Raw genomic sequence first — 26,248 nt, forward strand, 5'->3', positions numbered from 1 at the left:
GTTTAGACACCCACAAATGTGCGGAGATATTGACCGAGGTATTGCTGAAGCTATCTGATCAGAAAAGCACACTAACACCGGAACCGGAAAAAATATCGGCCAATACGACGTCAGTTCCACTCTTCAATGGCTGTCTCTAGAGTGACACGCTTTTTCCACGCTGCCGCTGTCTCTGTAGTGCTTGTTGCGTGCACACTTTGCAGTCGCCGCTCTCCGCTCACCTAACAGGGGAACTTTGCGGGCGCACGCGTGACGTAACACCACATCGCACTGAGGGCTCTCGGCCGGAGACCGCACGCCAGCGACGCGCACATCGACGGGCCCCCGGCAGCGACAGCCGGTGTAATGTCGCCGTGCAGGGCCCTTCAAAAAACATCGCCCCTGTCGCTACAACGGCATCCATCCCCTCTCTCAACATTTATTTATTCCACCCCCGCACACCACCGCCACCACCCCTTCACATGTGAACCAGCCCCTCCCTCCCCCCTCCCACCAAAAAAAAAAAGAAAACTAGTACAAAAACATGGCACACGGCGCGTGCGGGCGCGGCCGAAAAGTGGCCCGGTGCGCGGGGGCGGGTGCTTCAAACAGCGCCAAAGCGAAAAACAAACGCAAATTTTATTCGTTGACAAGCCCCGGGGGCGGTTGTAGCTGTCTGCGCGCCCGGTGCCCCGACAACACACTTCCTATTACAATAAACACGCATCCAGGCCAGAGCCGCGCCGCGATGCGCTGAAATATATAATTTACCTTTTTTTATTTTCTTTTTTTATTTGCGACCGGTTTTGCCCTCCGACAATGCCACAATCGCGGCCCGTATGGCGCCAACGCGATGGCTTCGCGGTCCAGTAAACAGCGGACACGGCTTCGGAACTGCAGGGTCCCCTCGTCCCTCTGCTGTGCCGTCATGTGAAATGTTTCGCGGCGACAGGATTGTCGGTAGGGAACATTTCTCCTTACACCCTTCTCGCCACAAAATAAAAACGTCAACCACATTTGATCCTGATTGAAAACAGCCGGGGTGGCCGAGCGGTTCTAGGCGCTACAGTATGGAGCAGCGCGACCGCTACGGTCGCAGGTTCGAATCCTGCCTCGGGCATGCATGTGTGTGATGTCCTTAGATTAGTTAGGTTTAAGTAGTTCTGAGTTCTAGGGGACTGATCACTTAAGATATCAAGTCCCATAGTGCTCAGAGCCATTTTTATCCGGCGACCTTATTGAGGTAAGAATTTTCATTTTTATTCAGAATGAATTTTCAAGGCCGTGACGCAGCACTGCTGACGTCCAAAATTTACCAGTTTAAATTCACAGCCAATTATAGAATGGTTATAAGTGAGCAGCAATTTCATTGAGAGGTTAGTCACATTGTATTATTGGTAGGTTACGGAATTTATCTGTTGGTAGGTTACGCTAAATGTGAATGCTATATACGTAATTATATATTTTTTATCTGTTGGTAGGCTACACCGTGCTGTAGACAGCTGCAGAATAAACAGGTCACAAGCCGCACTCGTTGATTCCAAAGGTATGAGTGACGTTTCAGTTGCAACATCTTTCATAACGAAAGCTTGGAGGTACTTGTAGGCTATCTGATTCAAGGTATTACGTGTTTTGACAGTAGGGAGGCAGTAACTACAGAATATATCAGTCAGGAGAGGTAACTGGCTTTGAATTTAGCCTAGTAATTGGATGCAAAAAAAAAAAAAAAAATTCAAATGGCTCTAAGCACTATGGGGCTTAACATTTGAGGTCATCAGTTTCCTAAACTTATGACTGCTTAAACCTAACTAACCTAAGGACATCACACACATTCATGCCTGAGGCAGGATTCGAACCTGCGACCGTAGCACCCGCGCTGTCGTGATGCAAGAGCCGTGAATTGTCTCACCGCATTACAGGCCGTTTCCTTCTCATATTTTCTCACAGGCATCGATTAACAGTTTAAGGGCTTATTTCAGTAGTGGTACAAGTCCATTTCTAGAATGAGATTTTCACTCTGCAGCGGAGTGTGCGCTGATGTGAAACTTCCTGGCAGATTAAAACTATGTGCCGGACCGAGACTCGAACTCGGGACCTTCGCCTTTCCCGGGCAAGTGCTCTACCAACTGAGCTACCCAAGCACGACAAGATAGGGAGGTAGGAGACGTGGTACTGGCAGAAGTAAAGCTGTGGGGACGGGGCGTGAGTCGTGCTTGGGTAGCTCAGTTGGTGTCAGAGGGTTAGATGGCCCTCTGCAATTAAAGAACTGAGTTAATGGGTCAACGACGAACTGAAACGGGTGTCTTGCGACGTTTTTTTAAGATTTTTAAAAAAAGTTGGTAGAGCACTTGCCCGGGAAAGGCAAATGTCCCGAGTTCGAGACTCGGTCTGGCACTCAAGTTTAATCTGCCAGGAATTATCGAGTCCATTTTTGTTCACTTTGAGATAGAGAGTCTTAAAATTAAATGAGCGCTGAAAAATCTGCAGTTAAGATCCCAGAAATATTCAAGCATATGGCTTCCTGCTAGAGATGAACCTTTCTTTCTGTTTGTTTGGATCATTAATTTCAGAAGCATTATAGGCAGAAATGTGGAGGTAATGTACTTGTACCACTATTGAAATAAGCCAATCAATTTGTCTCTGTAGCACGAGTTCATGATGAATTATTCCTACAAAGTCAAAGAAAATTATCAGCACGTCTTTGACATTTGACCTGACCTGGAATACCTTTCCCCACCCATTGCGAAGATTGAACCTTGGTCTCAACATCACAACCGTAGACCCATGTCTCATAACCAGTTATGATTCTCTTAAGGAACACCTCGTCCTCATTTGCACGATCCAAAAGCTCTTCACAGTTTGCGACGCGAAGGTCTTTGTGATCTCGACTTGTGAACCACAGGAGGAACTTGGCAGCAAAACCATGCATTCCACGATGCTGTGTCAGGACTTCCTGTCACGATCTAACTGACATGTTGCGTTCTTCTGCAGTCCCTCGGACAGTCAGCCTTCGATCGTCACGCACAACTTCGTTGTCGTTCCTAACATGAGCGTCGACGTTCTGAATGAGGCTCGTCTTTAGCTTCCGTCCGGCCATTATTAAACCGTCTGAACCGTTCGTAACAACGAGTATGGTTAAGGCACTCATTACCGTAGGCTTTCTGCATGAATTGGTGTGCCTCTGTAAAGGTTTTTTGAAGTTCAAATGGTTCAAATGGCTCTGAGCACTATGGGACTCAACTTCTGAGGTCATTAGACCCCTAGAACTTAGAACTAGTTAAACCTAACCAATCTAAGGACGTCACGCACATCCATGCCCGAGGCAGGATTCGAACCTGCGACCGTAGCGGTCTCGCGGTTCCAGACTGCAGCGCCTAGAACCGCACGGCCACTTCGGCCGGCTTTTGAAGTTCCCCGTAAACTTTAATGCAGACACGTTGCTCCTCTAATACTGCCATCTCTAAATTCGCATTCCCGGCAGGGTCAGGGATTTTCACCTACTCCCCTTACTCCATAATGGTCCAACTTCTGCAGTAATATTTTTTGGTCAACACAGTCAAAAGCCTTCGTTAAATCAAAGAAAACACCTAGCGTTCGCAACCTTTAAATTAATCCGTCCAAAACCTCACAGAGAAAATAGAATATAGCATTTTCAGTTGTTAAACCATTTCTAAAACCAAATTGAACATTTGACAGCAAATTATGTGAATTTAAATGCTCCAGTAACCTATAGGCATGGCGTCTGGTGCCCACGAATATTCCGTCATGTCACCGAGCCAGAAGATCGCTGCAATTGACGAGCTATTAAATGACATTGGGGCGGAATTAAAGGCCAAACACGTATCGAGTAGCGTACTGAATACGATAAGGAATAAAATATTCCCTTTGGTTTTCCAACTCACGTTAGCAGAAGCAAAAGTCGAGCTGCCGCAAGAGCAGAACAAAGATCTACTGCGCGAACTTCAACACTCAGCTGCCCCAGTGAAGGACCTTTAGAATTGAGTCTCTCACAGAACAGTTCAACAAACTCGAGAAAGACAATACAAAACTCGCTGAAATAAACCAAGAGCTCAGGGACCAAATTAGGGAACTGACAGGAAAGCTTACTGAACAGGCACAGCAACAGGCCAAGACACTAACATACGCTGCGGCACTCTCCACCGCACCCAAAGAACATAAACGCATTGAGGTGGCAAAAGCCAAGCAGGCAACTACTCTCTTCATAAAGCCTACCAACAACCAAGACAGCCGGCCGGGGTGGCCGAGCGGTTCTAGGCGCTGCAGTCTGGAGCCGCGCGACCGCTACGGTCGCAGGTTCGAATCCTGCCTCGGGCATGGATATGTGTAATGTCCTTAACTTAGTTAGGCTTAAGCAGTTCTAAGTTCTTGGGGACTGATGACCACAGATGTTAAGTCCCATAGTGCTCAGAGCCATTTGAACCATTTTGAACAACCAAGACACGAAAACAATAAAACAAACGTTGACAAAAAACATGAACCCAAGACGAGACAACCTACACATTAAGTCAATAAGAAACACGAAGACAGCTGTGATTGTCGAAGCAGCAACACAGGAGGACTGTAGGAAAATAATAGAAAAGGCGAAAGATATTGAGAATATCGCGTGTGAAGGGCCCAGAAAGCGGCAACCTTTGGTGGTAGTCTATCGAGTGACAGACACTATATCGGATAGAGAATTTCTTGAGTGTCTATACGACCAAAATCTCAGTGACGATTTCACAAAAGGCGAATTCGACAAAGACGTAAAAATCAGATTCCGCACAGGGCCCAAAGGAAAGGGATACAACCATCAAGTGTTGGAAGTCACACCCAGAATTTATTGGTACCTCACCAAAAAAGCAAGGGTGTACATAGACTTCCAATCACTATCTGTCAAAGACTTTACGTCAGTGAGCCAGTGTTACAACTGTTGTGACTTTGGCCATACAACCAAAGCCTGCGCAGACACAGGTACTACCTGTTCAAGGTGTGGTGAAAAGGGCAACAAACGCGCGGACTGTCGAGCGTCAGAGCCCATCGATTGCATTCTCTGGAGGAACAGAAACCGAATTTGCAATAAGAGCAGGGGTGGCGTCTGCCGACCTACAAACAGCTGCTTGATAGACTAATTGACAGTACTGACTATGGCGACTGAACCCCCCCCCCCTGGGTTAACAAACATGCTCCATAAATCAACCCCTGAAAAAACAAGATCATACAAGTCACCATCCACCAGGCACCGAAACCATCTACGTGCAATACTCTGGCGTAAGAGGCAAAAACTATTACCTGAGAACTACCCCAACAATGGTCACATTCCAGGCTTGATAAACAACGCAAACGTGGAGGACAGCCATCACGCAATCACTGAATACATAGACGACCTAACACTCACAGGACAAATGTCACCAGAAGCCGCCAAACTATTCAAAAGACAAAGAATGCACTGAATGACATTCCAGACGACCCTTATGAACAGGAAACACGAAGTCGAAGACGAACTACTGAGAATAGACGTGATAACCCCAAATCCTGATACCGAGAGACCAGAAAACCACACCACACATGACCAACCAAAGCAACTGCACAAAACAGCGTTGCTAACGACTCAAGATCACCCATCCACTCCAGCACGACGACGCACATACGACACTACAAAATGCGAAGGACGCATCAAACCAATCAAATTCATACAAGGTGAGACCTTGAACCCAACGGTACTAAACACAACTGTAACGCAAGCCAGCCCAACTGGAGCCCAAACGGAAAACACGGACAAATCAGACACCCCAGACTGTAATCAAATCAAACGCAAAATAACTCTCTCTGACTCACTGACAGAGGAAGACGACGACGTCTATTACTGCCATTACGCCAGAGATTGTAGTGTTCGTAACAATGATATTCAAAACCGTAATACCGACCTCGAACAGGCCACAGAACCGGCAGACACCACGAATGCCACAAAAAAGCCGCAGGAACAACCGCAACAAAAGTCTACGGAGGGTTTGGCAATAGAGGCGACAGTGCGCACAATATACCAAAAGCTGTTACATTTGTCACAGATATCGTAGACGAGCAGTCAAGTACTTCGGGAGGCAAAGCTGGAGGAATCTTGACTTCAGCTTATCTCCTGTATGTAATAGTAGTGTTGACGTTTCCACTGCTTGCCTTGCACCTGTTCCATAGTACTTTGCCACCTTTGGTAGTAGCAGCGGATCTGGAAGTATCTTGACCGTAGCTTATCTCCTGTATGTACACTTACTATTTTTGTTTCCCCTGCAAGCCTCGCACCTGTTCCCCACTGCTGTGCTGACACGACGCCTTCTTTGTCTGTGCAGTGGAGCTGGAGGAGGCGCGGTCGCCGGCGGCGGCTGACGTCGCGGCGCCCGTGTCCGCCTCCGCGGCGCCGACGCCGGGCGCAGACTCGCCGTCCCCCGCCCCCGAGCCGGAGCACCTCGCGCCCGACGCCTCCGCCTCCGCAACGGTGCCTTCTTCTACGTCCTCGTGTTCCGCCTCCGACGAAGAGCGGGGGCGGAGCAGCGACGGAGGCGGCGGCGGCAGCGGCGGCCCCGTCCAGACAGACCCCGCCCTCTGCGCCGCCTCCGACGATAGCCCCCCGGCGGTGGCCGCCACGCTGGGCCTTCAGGGACTGCTCAGGTGAGGACGACGTACCCATCTGACCGCATATCTAAAATACAAGCCTTACCCGTACATGCTTTGTTGTGGCTCGGTCTGCTTAAATGGAAAACAAAGAAAAGAAAAAGCTCACGTCCCTAATATGTATGGGAATTGTGTTTACGTCCTGATCTCCTACTCTCCCCTGTCTCTATTCACCTCCCCTCCCCCTTTCTTTGTTTACCCCCTTCCCTTTCTCTATCACCTTCTTCCTCTTTCTCTGTCCACCTTCTCCTCTCGCCCTCCTCTCTCTCCATCTCCTCCTGTCCTCTCTCTGTCCATCTCCTCATTTCCATTTTCTGTGTCTATCTCACCTCACCGCTCCATCAACCCCCTCTCTTTGACCTTCAGCCTTTTTTTGTTGTTATTGAACTTCCAGATCCTGCAGCAGTATTCTGATTATAAAACAATAAACTATGAATACAACTTTCCTGTTTGCTAACAACGTTTCACATATATATTAACAAATATTCGGTGTATATGTGTCTAAATGTTTGTTACAGTAGCCTGTAAAAATCTGAAGTGGAAAGGTACATTTTGAGATTTTTGGTAATAATATTTTGTCGTTATATATTATATACTATTTGTATTACATACATTAAAGAATTGGGTACCTAAAACACAGCCGCATTAGAATTCAACGTTCTGTCAAAATTTGAAAATACTCGGTCAAACATTTTCGCAGATTAACAATTCTGAACGTCTCCTCTTTTATTACATATATACCAGATGACGTACCAGTAGTACATGCAGACACGTGAGTATTTGTGTGCAATTTTGTGTCAAAATTGTAAAGCAATCTGTGTGGAACTTTAGGAGATTTGAAATTTTGAAGAAACGAGCATCTACGTTTGAACTTGCATAGAAACTGTAAATGTTCCCAATCGCAAACCTTCCAAAGTTTTTGACCGAATGCTTCGATATTTTGACGTTGGTAGTGGCAGCGGAGCTGGAAGTATCTTGACCGTAGATTATCTCCTGTATGTACACTTTCTATATGTATTTTAATATATGTGATATACCTTTTTCCATAAATTGAATAATTGGGAAATGTTGTTACAAAAAATCTCAAAAGGTATAGCTACCTAAAAACACACCTATATTAGAGTTCAACGTTTTCTCAGTGTCTCAAAGCAGACGATCAAGAACTTTCGTGGATGCACAATTGTGAACAAACGAACATTTATACATTCATTTATGCAGAGGATCTGCAGTTACAACATAAAATTCATCTGAACGTTGCTCGTAACTCCATAATACCCAATGGCACGTAGTAAGGAATTGGTCCATTCTTCAATTTCAAACTTTCATTTTATACTTTATTTCTGATTAATAAATAGCAATCCATGTTACTGATAATGACATCGCCTTTGCTAGTGGGTGAAGCAGAAAACGAATATGTAGTAACAGTACATATTATTGATTGAATATCTCTGTGCACTCGTCCCACATCTCGTGAGCTCACACAGCGACGTATCTTATCCTGAAAGGAAGAAAATTAGTGTACAAGAGAGTGTAGTGCACGTACCCAAATGGTTCAAATGGCTCTGAGCACTATGGGACTCAACTGCTGAGGTCATTAGTCCCCGAGAACTTAGAACTAGTTAAACCTAACTAACCTAAGGACATCACACACATCCATGCCCGAGGCAGGATTCGAACCTGCTACCGTAGCGGTCAGTGCACGTACTCCAATCTGTTATAAAAAGCCGAGATCGTGACCATGTGAGAGAGAGGGCGGCGAGCTCTGCTGATTCACAGTGACAGAATAACGTGTTCCCATTTGTTTACTGCATTCTGTAGCTCGTTCGTAACAGCGAAGACTTTACAGTAGAATGAATGTATTTCACAGAATTGAAGGTGTACAAGTGCTCATAGCCCTTAAGGTATGCATATGCAAAGGACATTTTTGTTCTGTTTTGGTACATACTATAACTTCTTTAAATATGGAATACTTTTTTTCAACATTGTATGTAAAGCACATTTCAAAAATTCTTTTACAAGCTTTGGGGCAAGTTTCTTATACCAAACCAAAAAAAGTTCATATAAACCTGATATATCCGAAACTCGTTAGTTTCCTAGTTGCTAGTGAAGGTTTATTATTTAGCTGAATGCAGTTCACGAACACACGAACTCATCAACAACACACAAACAAACGCTCTAAATGGCCTCCTCTTACTTCTAGACACGCATGCACACGTCGAATCGTGGACTGCCGCACCCTTTCAGATACAGATACGGCTTCGAATGGTTTCGCAGACTTTCGTGACTCGTCAATGAAATGTTTCTGTACCCACGTGGTCCCCTGCGTAGACAAGTTCCTTTAGGTGCCCCCGGAGATAAAAACGCTGGCAACTGAGATCGCGGGAACGTGCAGACCGTGGAAGTCACTTATCTACCCAACCGTCATGGTACATACCAGCCAGTACATCTCGAACACTGACCCTGAAGTGTGCTGAAATTCCAGCATGTGTAAACCACATTTACATTCTTATTTGAAATGCACATCTTCTTGTGGGTCTTGGAGGTAGTTCTGAGTAAAGTCCCTGAAAACAGCACCTGAAAGACGTTCTGGGAGAATGTATGTCCTACCAGGCAGCCATGTACAATACCAGCCCACACATTAGTCTTAAACTGGTGCTGATGTCTGGGCTTTGCTGTAACATGATTGCTACCGATCCATATGTGCTGACTGTAGAAATTTGTTACTCCATCTCTTCCAAACGTTGCCACGTCTGTTAACGAACGGACTGGCAGCTTGTGCAACAAATTATAGTTAAAAGTTATCACATGGAGGGTGATGTGCATGCATAGGGCGCAGCACGTGGTGATGTTACATACACGTGAGGTGCTAGTAAAGTATCTTCCACGCTGAAGTTTGCGATCTACGAAATGCCAGAGCCACTTGTCTTGCGCCGATACCTGGCTTTTCTTAGACAGTCCATTGAACGTGCTCTCCCTGATGAGGCGTCAGAGTAACACGTGGTCTTCCTCTATCCATAGCCTGTGGTGCTACGAAGCTTGTCTTGGCAGAGCAACGATACACAGCACCACAGCTTGGATGATTCTGCTGTCTTGGGTCTGGAAACAACATATGATACAGTCGTGTTGGCTTGTATCCATTACCATTCGCGCTGCCGTACATAAGAATCATGTCCGCCTGCTCACAAAAAGAATATCCCGCCGTCTTTGACCGGTGAAATTTCAGTCAACTCACTACCTGTAATACGTGTAGACTAGGAACATGTTTGAGATAGGCGAATGACAAGTGTAAACAAATCTCCCTGACAACAGAACACCATACAATGAAGCAAATAGGCGCATAGATTACTGAAGTTGTTGGCCTTATACCTGAAAAGCCGTTGAACGGCAATTTTTATTAATTACTCGAAAACGAAGAACTTTGACCTATGTTAATACAAACATACAGGGTGTTTCAAAAATGACCGGTACATTTGAAACGGCAATAAAAACTAAACGAGCAGCGATAGAAATACACCGTTTGTTGCAATATGCTTGGGACAACAGTACATTTTCAAGCAGACAAACTTCCGAAATTACAGTAGTTACAATTTTCAACAACAGATGGCGCTGCGGTCTGGGAAACTCTATAGTACGATATTTTCCACATATCCACCATGCGTAGCAATAATATGGCGTAGTCTCTGAATGAAATTACCCGAAACCTTTGACAACGTGTCTGGCGGAATGGCTTCACATGCAGATGAGATGTACTGCTTCAGCTGTTCAATTGTTTCTGGATTCTGGCGGTACACCTGTTCTTTCAAGTGTCCCCACAGAAAGAAGACACAGGGGTTCATGTCTGGCGAATAGGGAGGCCAATCCACGCCGCCTCCTGTATGTTTCGGATAGCCCAAAGCAATCACACGATCATCGAAATATTCATTCAGGAAATTAAAGACTTCGGCCGTGCGATGTGGCCGGGCACCATCTTGCATAAACCACGAGGTGTTCACAGTGTCGTCTAAGGCAGTTTGTACCGCCACAAATTCACGAAGAATGTCCAGATAGCGTGATGCAGTAATCGTTTCGGATCTGAAAAATGGGCCAATGATTCCTTTGGAAGAAATGGCGGCCCAGACCAGTACTTTTTGAGGATGCAGGGACGATGGGACTGCAACATGGGGCTTTTCGGTTCCCCATACGCGCCAGTTCTGTTTATTGATGAAGCCGTCCAGGTAAAAATAACCTTCGTCAGTAAACCAAACGCTGCCCACATGCATATCGCCGTCATCAATCCTGTGCACTATATCATTAGCGAATGTCTCTCGTGCAGCAATGGTAGTGGCGCTGAGGGGTTGCCACGTTTGAATTTTGTATGGATAGAGGTGTAAACTCTGGCGCATGAGACGATACGTGGACGTTGGCGTCATTTGGACCGCAGCTGCAACACGGCGAACGGAAACCCGAGGCCGCTGTTGGATCACCTGCTGCACTAGCTGTGCGTTGCCCTCTGTGGTTGCCGTACGCGGTCGCCCTACCTTTCCAGCACGTTCATCCGTCACGATCCCAGTCCGTTGAAATTTTTCAAGGAGATCCTTTATTGTATCGCTTTTCGGTCCTTTGGTTACATTAAACCTCCGTTGAAAACTTCAAATGGTTCAAATGGCTCTGAGCACTATGGGACTCAACTGCTGTGGTCATAAGTCCCCTAGAACTTAGAACTACTTAAACCAAACTAACCTAAGGACAGCACACAACACCCAGCCATCACGAGGCAGAGAAAATCCCTGACCCCGCTGGGAATCGAACCCGGGAACCCGGGCGTGGGAAGCGAGAACGCTACCGCACGACCACGAGATGCGGGCTTGAAAACTTCGTCTTGTTGCAACAACACTGTGTTCTAGGCGGTGGAATTCCAACACCAGAAAAATCCTCTGTTCTAAGGAATAAACCATGTTGTCTACAGCACACTTGCACGTTGTGAACAGCACACGCTTACAGCAGAAAGACGACGTACAGAATGGCGCACCTACAGACTGCGTTGTCTTCTATATCTTTCACATCACTTGCAGCGCCATCTGTTGTTGAAAATTGTAACTACTGTAATTTCGAAAGTTTGTCCGCCTGAAAATGTACTGTTGTCCCAAGCATATTGCAACAAACGGTGTATTTCTATCGCTGCTCGTTTAGTTTTTATTGCCGTTTCAAATATACCGGTCATTTTTCAAACACCCTGTATATATATAATGTTTGTGTGTGTGTGTGTGTGTGTGTGTGTGTGTGTGTGTGTGTATGAAAATTATGGTGATTGGAGGAAAGGGGAGAGAAAATAGGGCTGGTGAATAACTTCGATTACTTGCGAAGCGTAATAATGGATGGTACGTATTGCTCAACATAAATTAGGGAAAGAATTGCAATGGCAGAAGAAAGATTCAAGAGGAAACAGAAATTACTTTGCGGACCACTTAACAAAAATCTGAGGAAAAGACTGGCCAAATGTTACATCTGGAGCGTTGCATTGTATGGTACAGAGGCCTGGACATTGAGGTAGGAAGATGAAAGAAGATTGGAGGCGCGAGAAATGTGGATATGGAGGAGAATGGAAAAAGTGAAATGGGAAGAACGAGTAAGGAATGAAGAAGTTGGAGAGAAAGAAACATGCAGAAACTCATCAGAAAGAGAAAACGGAACTGGATTGGACATTGTTTGAGGAGGGACTGTTTATTGAAGGAAGGAATAGAAGGAATGGTGAAGGGAATAAGGGAAGAGGAAATAGAAGATATAAAATGCCAGACAATATCAAATATTGAGACATGAAAAGACTGGCTATGGACAGACAAAAGTGGAAGAGGCTTAACCCATGACAAGACATAACATACTACTCTCTCTCTCTCTCTCTCTCTCTCTCTCTCTCTCTCTCTCTCTTGCCAAGCAGTAATCCCGACAGGTGGGGTTCGCTGGTTAATCGGATGTGAAATGTTAATTGTAAGGGGTGGCCAGATACCATTCCTGTCGCCACCCCTTACAACCTGGGAAGAAATCAGTGTACCCCAACTGCCTGCGTCTAGTGTAATCCACGGAATAGTGCGAATGCGGTCAGATGTCTGTGAGCTATGTAACTTAGCCGCATCGCGGGGGACCAGCCGTGTATTCACTTAGCGGGATGTGGGAAATCGCTTAAAATCTACATCCAGGCTGGCCGGCAGACTGAGACCTGCATCAGTTTTGTATCAGTCTTACATCATTGTTTAGAACTGGTTAACACTGACCCTATTAAGTGTATATAGACATATTACAAGTTGTGCATTATTGCAGCTACAATTTTTTTACAAAACTGAGACAGAGAAGAGAATTACTTGCTATATCCAATAGTGGTTACACAGTCGTTAGGTATAGCATGTCTATTATTTACATGCGTACAAACATTTGTAGTTGTAAAGGCATTACGTTTGATCTGTAGATAGATGTTATTCGCTTAACTAAGTTTTCAAGAAGAAAGCATGCAATAGTTATGACCGTTATGTAACACACAGCCACATCTAATATATACAGAAAAGATTTTCGTGTTGCAAATAAGTTCTGTGCATAGATAAAAACCTATCACCTTAGAACGAGCAACGTCTGTGTGTACATAAAATGTAACACCTGTACATTCAAACAGTCTTCGAATTGCCCTCAAGTAAACACATTTACGTCTCTGTAACTATTATTGGAAACTAAGTATTTCTTTTTTTGTCTTAGGTTTGCAAAAAAAAAAAAAAAAAATTTGGCCACATTAAAACACAGTGTATTAACGATTTGCAAGTAGACTCAAAATTACCAGTGCTAGCTTGTCTCGAACAATGATATAAAACAGATATTGAATACCTGAAGATGACCCCCCACAGCTCGAAATGCATCGCACATTGTAATAAAACTAGAAAAGAAAGTTATTATAAATGATTGACGTACTAGCAGAGATTAGCTGGAGCTATATTATTTGACATATTGTAACAGGCCTTTGTACACACATGGAAAAACCCGAAATGCATTTTCCACATTTTTTGACATTTAAAAGTGCTTCCCACACTTGGCGCCCGGGTTCCCGGGTTCGATTCCCGGCGGGGTCAGGGATTTTCTCTGCCTCGTGATGACTGGGTGTTGTGTGATGTCCTTAGGTTAGTTAGGTTTAAGTAGTTCTAAGTTCTAGGGGACTGATGACCTCGGATGTTAAGTCCCATAGTGCTCAGAGCCATTTGAACCATTTGAACACTCGGCGCAGCATGTCCCTATCAGTCTGCTCATAAGCACTGTTGATGGTAGCCTGTAGTTCTGATAGCATTGTTGGTAGAGGAGATGCTAACACACACAATTCCCCCCCCCCCCCCAAAAAAAGGGAGAAAATAGCATGGGGTTATGTTGGTAATGTATTTCAAGCACAACGTACCCTTTTCCTCACCTCACTTCTGGCTGCTGCAGCTCTCGTGCCAGAAATCTTAAGTTCGTTTGTAAGAACACACAAGTTTTTCGGTTTTTCTGTATGAGTGTTGCGTTTTGTAAAATCAATTCAGTTATTTATAACCCTTTCGGTGCTAGACGTGTTCAGCGCCTAAACTAGTCTGTATTTGCACTGATGCTGCTGCAATCGCAGGTTCGAATCCTGCTTCGGGCATGGATGTGTGTGATGTCCTTAGGTTAAGTTAGGTTTAAGTAGTTCTAAGTTTTGGGCACTGATGACCTCAGATGTTAAGTCCCATAGTGCTTAGAGCCATTTGAACCATTTGCACAGACAATGACGTCAGATGTAGGAGATATATTTGTATAAAAAAAACCTTGCATACTTTGCTTACTTCTATTCTATTATGTCATACTGGATAATATTCTGGGGTTACTCACTAAACCGAGCAAAAATTTTGCATATAATAAGAATCATTTGTGGTGTAAATTCAAGAACATTCTATAGAAACCTGTTCAAGGAACTTTGTATTTTAACATCTGCGTCTCAGTATTTTTTTCCTTAACGAAATTTGTTGCAAGCAATATATCTCTTCTTCTTACCAATAGCTCAATATATAGTATCGATACTAAGAATAAGAGCAATCTACATAAAGGCGTAATATCACCTTGGTCCAAAAATAAGTCCAGTATTCAGGAATACACATTTTCAGTAAATTCCCAGCAACCATTAAAAACTTGGTTTCAAATACAGCACGGTTTAAACAACGGTTGAATTATTTTTGGTAGGCAACTCATTCTACTCTGTAGATGAATATATTAACGGGGACTGTTAGGCAAGCTTAAGTAGAAATGTCTGTTAGATTTCAATTTTGACAGGACTTGATCACAACAGTCAAGATTAGGTATTTTGTGTATGATAAATTTATTAAAAGTGCTTAACAATGTTTAATTCTGACTGTGTGTTGATGCTGTAGATATTAGCAGTTGAGTTTACTGTAATGTATTCACGTATTTTGACAATCTCCTGACAGATTATCAGGGTAGTAAGTATTATGTCCAAATGTTTTGTATTTTTTATGTTATATGTAGACTGGTAATGGCAAGGAAAGCGTTTCTCAAGAAGAAAACTTGTTAACATCGAGTATAGATTTGTCAGGAAGTCGTTTGTGAAAGTATTTGTATGGAGTGTAGCCATGTATGGAAGTGAAACGTGGACGATAAATAGTTTAGACAAGAAGAGAATAGAAGCTTTCGAAATGTGGTGCTACAGAAGAATGCTGAAGATTAGATGGGTAGATCACATATCTAATGAGGAGGTACTGAATAGAATTGGGGAGAAGAGGAGTTAGTGGCACAACTTGACTAGAAGAAGGGATCGGTTGGTAGGACATGTTCTGAGGCATCAAGGGATCATCAATTTAGTACTGGAGGGCAGCGTGGAGGGTAAAAACCGATCCCGGCGGAAGTTCGAGTCCTCCCTCGGGCATGGGTGTGTGTGTTTGTCCTTAGGATAATTTAGGTTAAGTAGTGTGTAAGCTTAGGGACTGATGACCTTAGCAGTTAAGTCCCATAAGATTTCACACACATCTGAACATTTTTTTTTAGGGTAAAAATCGTAGAGGGTGACCAAGTGATGAATACAGTAAGCAGATTCAGAAATATGTAGATTGCAGTAGGTACTGGGAGATGAAGAAACTTGCACAGCTTAGAGTAGGATGGATAACTGCATCAAACCAGTCTCTGGACTGAAGACCACAACAACAGCAGCTTTCTGACATGTCTCACACGCATGAGAGTCATCTCATTTTTGGGTCTATGTTACGAAAACGGAATCTAATCTAATCTTGTGGTTTTTACTGAAACACTGACGACAACAGCCTAGATGAACCTTTGCTATTGTTGTGCAGGGTCCGCGCACTCGTGGCAGCGGCGGCCATCGCCGCGTCGCCCGACCCGCCGGGCGCGGGGGCGGTGACCCCCGAGAGCGGGGGCGGCTCGGGGCCGGCCTCCTCCGCCTCCGTGTCCGCCGCCGCCGCCGCCGCGGTGGCCGCCGCCGGCTGCTGGGGCGGCGAGGAGCGCGCGCGCATCGCCGAGTACCTGCAGCGCGCCGACACCGCCGTCATCTTCCCCGAGCCGGTGGCCGAGCCGGGCGCCGAACCCGAGACCGCGGCCGCCCGCGCCGACGCCGAGAGCGCTACCGGTGAGTACCCCACTCTCTGCCTGCCGGTCTGCGCGTCAGCGTTCTCTACCAGCCGCAGCGTCATTAGCAGCTGTGGTCGCCTGCCAGAAACAGCAGTGGAGTATACTACTACAGTGCGGAATCAAAGACTCAGGTTTCCAGAATGAAATTTTCACTCTGCAGCGGAGTGTGCGCTGATGTGAAACTTCCTGGCAGATTAAAATTGTGTGCCGGACCGAGACTCGAACTCGGGACCTTTGCCTTTCGTGGGCAAGTGCTCTACCATCTGAGCTACTACACAAGCACGACTCACGACCCGTCCTCGCAGCTGTAATTCCGCCAGTTTCAAAGACTCAGGTTTTTCAAAACCCTTGTCTACAGTCTTCCACTGTAACGGTGAAAAAGTTCTGCAATGTTACAGAGCAGAGCTAAGAAGTTCATGTGGAGTGTAAGAAGCTAACGAAGTCACATTGGCACCACATTCACCAAAATTCTGCCCAACGCCGCCATGTACGTGTCACATGATGAAAAGATCATCACACCCCTTCATATTCACAACACCCCCATTCTTTTGACGCGTCTGTAATGAAGGTCAGTATTGCGACGCCCAGCGTTGAAATCACACGGTTTTCTTATGGACAGCCAAGGAAAATCTTTCAAACAAACTACCGCTCAGAATCGATACCAGAAGCTCTCTAGGAGTGGCATAAAGGGCGTATTCCTTCACACCTATTTCGCAGTTGAAAACGGTTGTTTGTAGTGGGATGTGCGACAGAACGACGTTTTTAACAATTTTTCAGACTGTTGATGTCCCCGCACTATTCAACCCTCTTCTAAGGACAATGTGGGGTTGCAATCCCCGTTAATGATATCTGCTCCTTTCGAGTGCAGTGCGACTGCAATTTTTACTCAGGTGTACAAAGAGGAACGACTAGGACTGTTAGAAAACGTTCAACAAAATCTGAACATGCTCCAATGCAGCAAAGGCTGTTTAAGCATTTTTAGGCATCCTGTTTTTTTCCCCTCCATGGGATGATCAATTGGGGGGGGGGGGGGGGCACAACATTAATAAGTACATGCATGACAGAACAAGGATTCCTGTAAGATCCTAGAGTCTGGCAACACCACCGAGGTTATCTATGCATCTTTGCTGAGCACATTAAAAATGTACCTATACAGAAACTACCCACCCTTCAGTCTCTAGGCGCCTGTGGGTAGGCTAACCCTGGACACGCTTCCACTGCAGTGCCTACTTGCAGGTGTGCTGTCCTGGAGGGGCATTAGAGGGGGTTGCCTGTCCACAGACACCTAGAGATCAAAGAGATCACAGTTCGACGCTGGACTCGCATTCGGGAGGACGACGGTTCAATCCCGCGTCCAGCCATCCTGATTTAGGTTTTCCGTGATTTCCCTAAATCACTCCAGGCAAATGCCGGAATGGTTCCTCTGAAAGGCCGCGGCCGACTTCCTTCCCCGTCCTTCCCTAATCCGATGAGACCGATGACCACGCTGTCTGGTCTCCTTCCCCAAAACCAACCAACCAACCAAAGAGATCACATTTTCTATAGATGTACTTATGCGTCACAATTTGGGAAAATAACGGGTTTCGAAAGAGTGAGCCTTCAATTATGTTTGCACAAGGTAGTTGCGACACCACTAACAATTAACAAGACAGCCCACCACCCCAGCCTTCTTCAGTTAGCCAAGTCCACACCATAAGTTAAAGCCATCAAGTCACCATTAGAAGTGAACTTTACCATGTCTCTTGGTAACGCTTTCTGTGTGATACTATTGCCTGATTACACTGTAAACTGAAATCGCGAAATTCCATTTTTCATAAAATAAAAAAAGTGAACTACGTCATAACACTCACAGAAAAGCAATATATGGAAAGTCTGTTTGTGATGGTTACGATTTATTTAGAAACAGATCTCCATGCAAACCAACAAAAATACAGCCGGTAACATAAATATTCATTGACAGTGATGTCAAGGATAAAGAGGTAGTACAGAAACCCGATGGCAGTTATAAGAGTCGAGGGACATGAAAGGGAAGCAGCGGTAAAGGGAGTGAGACAGGGTTGTAGCCTCTCCCGGATGTTGTTCAATCTGTATATTGAGCAAGCAGTACAGGAAACAAAAGAAAAATTCGGAGTAGGTATTAAAATTCATGGGGAAGAAATAAAAACCTTGAGGTTCGCCGATGACATTGTAATTCTGTCAGAGACAGCAAAGGACTTGGAAGAGCAGTTGAATGGAATGGACAGTGTCTTGAAAGGAGGATATAAGATGAACATCAACAAAAGCAAAACAAGGATAATGGAATGTAGTCTAATTAAGTCGGGTGATGCTGAGGGAATTAGATTAGGAAATGAGACACTTAAAGTAGTAAAGGAGTTTTGCTATTTGGGGAGCAAAATAACTGATGATGGGCGAAGTAGAGAGGATATAAAATGTAGACTGGCAATGGCAAGGAAAGCGTTTCTGAAGAAGAGAAATTTGTTAACATCGAGTATAGATTTAAGTGTCAGGAAGTCATTTCTGAAAGTATTTGTATGGAGTGTAGCCATGTATGGAAGTGAAACACGGACGATAAATAGTTTGGACAAGAAGAGAATAGAAGATTTCGAAATGTGGTGCTACAGAAGAATGCTGAAGATAAGATGGGTAGATCACATAAATAATGAGGAAGTATTGAATAGGATTGGAGAGAAGAGAAGTTTGTGGCGCAACTTGACCAAAAGAAGGGATCGGTTGGTAGGACATGTTCTGAGGCATCAAGGGATCACCAATTTAGTATTGGAGGGCAGCGTGGAGGGTAAAAATCGTAGAGGGAGACCAAGAGATGAATACACTAAGCAGATTCAGAAGGATGTAGGTTGCAGTAGGTACTGGGAGATGAAGAAGCTTGCACATAATAGAGTAGCATGGAGAGCTGCATCAAACTAGTCTCAGGACTGAAGACCACAACAACAACGTCAGACTCTCCGTAATAGCCAGACTTCGCTGAACAGCGGTAGTGTTACCGCCTGCCACGTCAGTGGCCCGGGTTCGATTCCCGGCAGGGGACTGGGTATTGTGTGTCCTTCATTAATCATTGACACGCAAGTCACCGAAGTGGTGTCAACTAAAAAAACTTGTGACACGGCGGCCGAACACCGAAAGGAGATATCCCGGCCAATAAATACCATACGATCACTTCACTGTGCGACTGCTTAGCTGGGTGGTAACGTTCTCGCCTCCCATACAAGCGGGCCGGGTTCGATTCCCGGCCGGATTGGACATTTTCTCCGCTCGGGGACTGGGTGTTGTGTTGTCCTCATGAAACAAGACTTGCACTTGACATCCGAACTTTCCCGAATAGGGGCCTCCTGGCCATCGATGCCATCCTCTCAGTTCCATTTTCTTTGTAATGTTTACCAGAATTTGGTTCCTTACTGTCTCTAAACATAAAATGGTGAGTTAATCATTGCTGTTCGTCGATTACTCTTTAAACAGTATCTACTCACTTCTCTCTAAAAGTCCCAGAAGTTTGTAACAAGGAATTTCCAAACCCCCTATATTTTACTGCGCGCAATGGAGGGAGAGTTCAGAGGCTATGATTGTGCCAGCATGACAAAGCAGCATCTCTGGAGCAACAGTTTACAGACAGCCATCCCACCGTCCGACCGTACCTCACTTTGGGATAAATTATTTCGTCGACTTCGCCCGAAACACCAACCGAGTGATGTTGCGCCGTGGTTAGCACACTGGACTCGCATTCGGGAGGACGACGGCTCAATCCCGCGACCGGCCATGCTGATATAGGTTTCCCATGATTTCCCTAAATCGCTTCAGGCAAATGCCTGGATTGTTCGTTTGGAGGGGGACGGCCGATTTGCTTCCCCATCCTTCACACATTGCGAGTTTGTGCTCCGTCTCTAATGACCTCACTGTCTACCGGGCGTTGGACACCAATCTCCTCCTACTCCACAAGCTGCGACATCGTCGCGAAAAAACACAGTGACCCGTATATGTAATAAGTTTCCTTTAATTTACGTCTATGGTCACGATCTTTTTTGTTTAACGGATTACCGGTTTCGGTCTTCGTTTTTATGAAACAGATTTGATGATGGTCATTAAAGACCGAAACCGGTAATCTGTTAAACAAAAAAGATTGTGACCATAGACATAAATTAAAGGAAACTACTACTCCTCCTCCTCCTCCTCCTCCTCCTCGAAACCTCCTTCCCGAGCACGGGGTCCCGGGTTCGATTCCTGGCGGAGTCAGGGATTTTCACCTGCTCCGAGATGACTGGGTATTTTTGTTGTCCTCATCATTGGCTCGGAGCACTATGGGACTTAACATCGGAGGTCATCAGTCCCCTAGAACTTAGAACTACTTAAACCTAACTAACCTAAGGACATCACACACACCCATGCCCGAGGCAGGACTCGAACCTGCGACCGTAGTGGTTGCGCGGTCCCAGACTGCAGCGCCTAGAACCGCTCGGCCACAACGGCCGGCTGTCCTCATCATTTCATCATCATTCATGAAAGTGGCGAGATTAGACTGAGCAAAGGTTGGGAATTTGTACGGGCGCTGATAACCGCGCACTTGAGCGTCCCAGAAACCAAGCGACGTCATCATCCTCATCCTCGAAACCCCCCTATCCAACATCACAACCGTATCTGGTTTTGACTCTTGAGGAAGAACGCGTTGCCATTCCTCCACACACATTCAGTCGCATCACTGAACCTGTCCCTAAGCCGTCACAAAGGGCAAGTGTACACAAGTTCCATATCAATGTCCATTAACAGGTGTCTACATACTTCTGATCAGATACTGGTTGTTGGAGTAACAGGTCATACTTGTCTTATTATCTACAACCCATGGGCGTGGTCTACACTCACCCCGTTCATCCAATTTCACATGTCGAAACACATTTTCTGGGATGAGTTTGGGGATGGTATGCCTTATACCAGTAATAACAGTCCCTGCCGTACTGTACATTGTCCCGATTCGTAATCCTGTCGTTTCTGCTCCGTTGTCCGATTGCCGCAGTAAGACAGCCACCGGAGGGGTGATACGTCACGTGACCGCCGGCACAGACCAATGGCGACGCTTCGAAGCGGAATGCCCCTCGCAGCGGAATGAGTCTCTACTCGCTAGCACAGGCAATTATTTCTGTTTATCGCTCCATTTACGGCAGCGGCGCTGTGACTGCCGAATCCCTTAGCCTGCCCTGGAAGAAGGGCTCAAGGGCGGGACCGCCCAGCCACACACAGCGTGTCAGGAGGGAAGAAAAGAGCGAGACGGCGGGCCTCTTAATTGAAAGCAATTAGTGCGGCCGATATATAAATGGTCCGGCAGCCACAGTGTTCGGAGCAAAGAGGCCGCATCAATCCGCGCCGGGCCGTCCTTCTTTCCCCGGCCGCGTCACCGCCGTAACAGACAAGCCGAACCCTTCCTTCCTCGCCCCCTCTATCGCGTCCCCAACTAGTGCCTTATAAAGTCTTGAGGCCAGGGCAGGAGAAAAAAAAAAGGGGAAAGAAAGACGCCAGCGCGACGGCGAAATACCGAAATAAAAACCGGAGCGTGGGCCTCCTTATAATTGGGGGGCTGCGAGTCGCCCTCCCTTAATGGGTCCCTCGTCTTGTTAACAGCGGTAACAAACCGACCGGCGGCGCGCCCCAGCCCACCCCCGTCCACCCCCTCACAGGGCAGTTTATTTTTATTTGGAAGACACTCTCCGCTGCTGCGGACTCCCTCAATGCCTCCTTTATTTACGCCCGAGCTTGACTCCCTCATCTGTCGCGGCTTTGGAAATTGCCCGATTGCTTTATTTTATTTTTTCCTTTTTTTCGTTTCTCCCGTGGCGCTTGATTCCACCTTATTGTTTCCGCCCACACGGATCCACCCGCCACCACCAATCGCGGAGCAGCCAGACAGCGGCGCCAGTGCGTCGCTGTACCGTCCCCCACACTTACGTCTTTCTAATCTACCAAGCCTGCCTACACGGAACCACTCCACTTGAAAGGTCTCTGTTGGATTCCTTTCATGTTAATTTCTTAAATCTGTTGTCATTTACGGCATGCATTCCTCTTCTAAATTTACTGCGGTGTTTCTGACTCTATCTGGGAGGAGACTGAGCAGTGGAACGTGTTACTTTTACACATAATCAAGAACGATCTGTCACACTACTATACTTTAAAACACAGTTTAATTCATGTCACACAGTCTCATACGGAACCTACATCCGCTTTCTTTTATATACTGCATATGATAAGATACTGTCATCCCCCTTCCCTTCTGTGTGAAAGGGTGAATTAGCAAATGTGTTTCTAGTTGCATGCTTGAGGGTAGCAGACAAGCCTGTCTGTTAGAGAACAGTAGGACCAACGTCGGAACAGGTAGCTACGCTTTCTAAAAGCAGAGAGGTTTCCATTCTTAGCATGTTTCTGTCCATCCCTTGTCATGTTGGCATAGGAAGCTGTCTCCCTAGTCACTTCCGTTTTGTATCTGTGAAGCATCCTCAGGAAGGGACCACGTCAGTCTGTCCGCGGCGAGCGTCTGAAGTGGTAAGATCTCCGGCTAAGTGCGTCTCTGCTAAGTCTGTAGGACAATGGATGTCTTAAGTTCAGCCTAACTGAAAATTAAATCACCTTTATTTCAGGTTTAGCTCTAAAATATCTTATGTTATCTTAAATTGCAACGCAGTGAATTTCGAGTGTGAAGTTCAGAATATCTTCCAGTAATTGCTTTGTCACTACTTTGTGAGGAAAGTGGAACCACATGTTGATGACCCGTAACTCTAAGATCATCAATCTTAAATGCGAATGTGCGTGAGATTATAAAGCCTCGTCTTGACAATATTTTTCAATATAGCAACTTTTCTTTATGTTCAACCCACGTGGGGTGTACTTTGTGAGACCAATACCACGTGCTTATACAATTGTTTGACCCACCAGGTTAATAGTAAGACGATTGTAACCAGTCTGAGGTTTTTCTTTTGTAATTTGTGTTTCGATGTAATTTACTGTAATTATCAAAATTATTGTGGAGCTACACTCTTTGTGTAAACCAAGTTGACCATGTGAAGCATGTGGTGTAATCATCAAAGTAGCCCTCAGCTTTTCTTTTCGGGAAGATTTCACAGAGAGTTAGTATGAATTTAGTATACCAGTGTGTGGTAATTTCATGACGGACAGGATTGCGCTACGAACGTAACTTCTGTGGGTAAAAATTGAAACGGTTGGTTGTGGTTAATTTCCTCTTGGATATGTTTCAACGTTCTTCGTGTGTTATTTTATGAATGCAGTGTTGTATGCAGTCTCCCAATCTTGGCTCCATATTTGATGTGTTCCGTAAGATTACAAACTCACATTTTCACAAAAAAAATGGTTCAAACGGCTCTGAGCACTATGGGACTTAACATCATAGGTCAACAGTCCCCTAGAACTTAGAACTACTTAAACCTAACTAACCTAAGCACATCACACACATCCATGCCCGAAGCAGGATTCGAACCTGCGACCGTAGCAGACACGCGGTTCCGGACTGAAGCGCCTAGAACCGCACGGCCACCACGGCCGGCCATTTTCACAATCCTAAATAAAGTACCAGTTTAGATATGAATCAAGTTTAATATGCTGAAATCGCAGTGATCAATGTTAAAATAAATGTCCAAATATAAACTGATTTATTTCTTTTTATTTAAATTCTCTTTTTATGTATATATATATCACCGGTTGTCGTAAGATGACTATTAAAAGATTATAATTAATGTTAGTCTGGTTGGGAATTTGGTAAGCTAGACTGGATACCTGGTGAAACAGTTGCTCAGTAATGCAAGGTTAACTTCCCCAGATAGCTCACAGCTTTTATCCCGCTTTTATTGTCTTGACTATCAGCACCGCTTTCAGAACAACTTAATGCATCAACATTACACACTTTGTATGCAACGTACAGGGTGGGCGTTAATAGGAGCGATAACTGCAGGGACGGGTTCCTGGCTGGAAATGGAGGAAAAAAAGTCCTATTGAACATGTGTCCGGAAATGCGTTGCTGCCACGATAGATAGCGCAGACGAATGAAAGTGAACCTGATCACCTGCCGTGTATGTAGCCCACAGATAACTACACTCACGCTCATAAATTAAGGGTAACTGCAGAATGTGGTGCCACACAACGTGGCACTACACAAAACTGGCGCTAATAGCATAGGCACATAGGGAACACACACGACACAGATCTGTAAGTCCACGGTATTGGTGATAAGTTGAGAAAACCGTCCCGAAACACATGTGCTACAAAAGGCCATGTAACCCTACATCAGTATGGGATACGATCACCATGCATTCGTGGTCAAATAGAACATCGCAACCTGCAGGCTGGGCTATCATCTGCATCTGTTTTCAAACAACATGCAGTTATCGCTTGCTTGTTTTTGTCCGACCCATGTAAGAGCACTGAAGGTCGACAGTTTGATTACATGTCATACACTGAAAAGCCAAAGAGACAAACACCTGCCTAACATCGTGTAGGGCCCCCGCGAGCACGCAGAGGTGCCGCAACATGAGGTGGCATGGATTCGGCTAATGTCTGAAGTAGTAGTGGAGGGAACTGACACCGTGAATCCTGTACCGGTGTCTACAGGGTTGTTACAAATGATTGAAGCGATTTCACAGCTCTACAATAACTTTATTATTTGAGATATTTTCACAATGCTTTGCACACACATACAAAAACTCAAAAAGTTTTTTTAGGCATTCACAAATGTTCGATATGTGCCCCGTTAGAGATTCGGCAGACATCAAGCCGATAATCAAGTTCCTCCCACACTCGGCGCAGCATGTCCCCATCAATGAGTTCGAAAGCATCGTTGATGCGAGCTCGCAGTTCTGGCACGTTTCTTGGTAGAGGAGGTTTAAACACTGAATCTTTCACATAACCCCACAGAAAGAAATCGCATGGGGTTAAGTCGGGAGAGCGTGGAGCCCATGACATGAATTGCTGATCATGATCTCCACCACGACCGATCCATCGGGTTTCTAATTTCCTGTTTAAGAAATGCCGAACATCATGATGGAAGTGCGGTGGAGCACCATCCTGTTGAAAGATGAAGCCGGCGCTGTCGGTCTCCAGTTGTGGCATGAGCCAATTTTCCAGCATGTCCAGATAGACGTGTCCTGAACGTTTTTTTTTTTTTTTTTTTGCAGAAGAAAAAGGGGCCGTAAACTTTAAACCGTAAGATTGCACAAAACACGTTAACTTTTGGTGAATTGCGAATTTGCTGCACGAATGCGTGAGGATTCTCTACCGCCCAGATTCGCACATTGTGTCTGTTCACTTCACCATTAAGAAAAAATGTTGCTTCATCACTGAAAACAAGTTTCGCACTGAACGCATTCTCTTCCATGAGCTGTTGCAACCGCGCCGAAAATTCAAAGCGTTTCACTTTGTCATCGGGTGTCAGGGCTTGTAGCAATTGTAAACGGTAAGGCTTCTGCTTTAGCCATTTCCGTAAGATTTTCCAAACCGTCGGCTGTGGTACGTTTAGCTCCCTGCTTGCTTTATTCGTCGATTTCCGCGGGCTACGCGTGAAACTTGCCCGCATGCGTTCAACCGTTTCTTCGCTCACTGCAGGCCGACCCGTTGATTTCCCCTTACAGAGGCATCCAGAAGCTTTAAACTGCGCATACCATCGCCGAATGGAGTTAGCAGTTGGTGGATCTTTGTTGAACTTCGTCCTGAAGTGTCGTTGCACTGTTATGACTGACTGATGTGAGTGCATTTCAAGCACGACATACGCTTTGTCGGCTCCTGTCGCCATTTTGTCTCACTGCGCTCTCGAGCGCTCTGGCGGCAGAAACCTGAAGTGCGGCTTCAGGCAAACAAAACTTTATGAGTTTTTCTACGTATCTGGTGTGTGTCGTGACCATATGTCAATGAATGGAGCTACAGTGAATTTATGAAATCGCTTCAATCATTTGTAATAGCCCTGTATAAATCCGTAAGTGTACGAGGGATA

The 26,248-nt window shown here is 45.4% G+C and overlaps 1 protein-coding gene across 1 annotated transcript in view; it reads left to right on the forward strand.

The window, feature by feature from the left end:
• Positions 1 to 26,248, forward strand: part of LOC124718654 (nematocyst expressed protein 3-like) — a 62,212-nt gene that overhangs the window by 31,001 nt on the left and 4,963 nt on the right. Inside the window, exons 2-3 of the mRNA XM_047244282.1 lie at positions 6,321 to 6,639; positions 15,966 to 16,258. Of these exons, the coding sequence (XP_047100238.1) occupies positions 6,321 to 6,639; positions 15,966 to 16,258 (612 nt within the window). The remainder of the gene's footprint in view (positions 1 to 6,320; positions 6,640 to 15,965; positions 16,259 to 26,248) is intronic.

The sequence above is a fragment of the Schistocerca piceifrons genome, chromosome 10 (genome assembly GCF_021461385.2).
Source record: "Schistocerca piceifrons isolate TAMUIC-IGC-003096 chromosome 10, iqSchPice1.1, whole genome shotgun sequence".
NCBI classification, from domain to species: Eukaryota; Metazoa; Arthropoda; class Insecta; order Orthoptera; family Acrididae; genus Schistocerca; species Schistocerca piceifrons.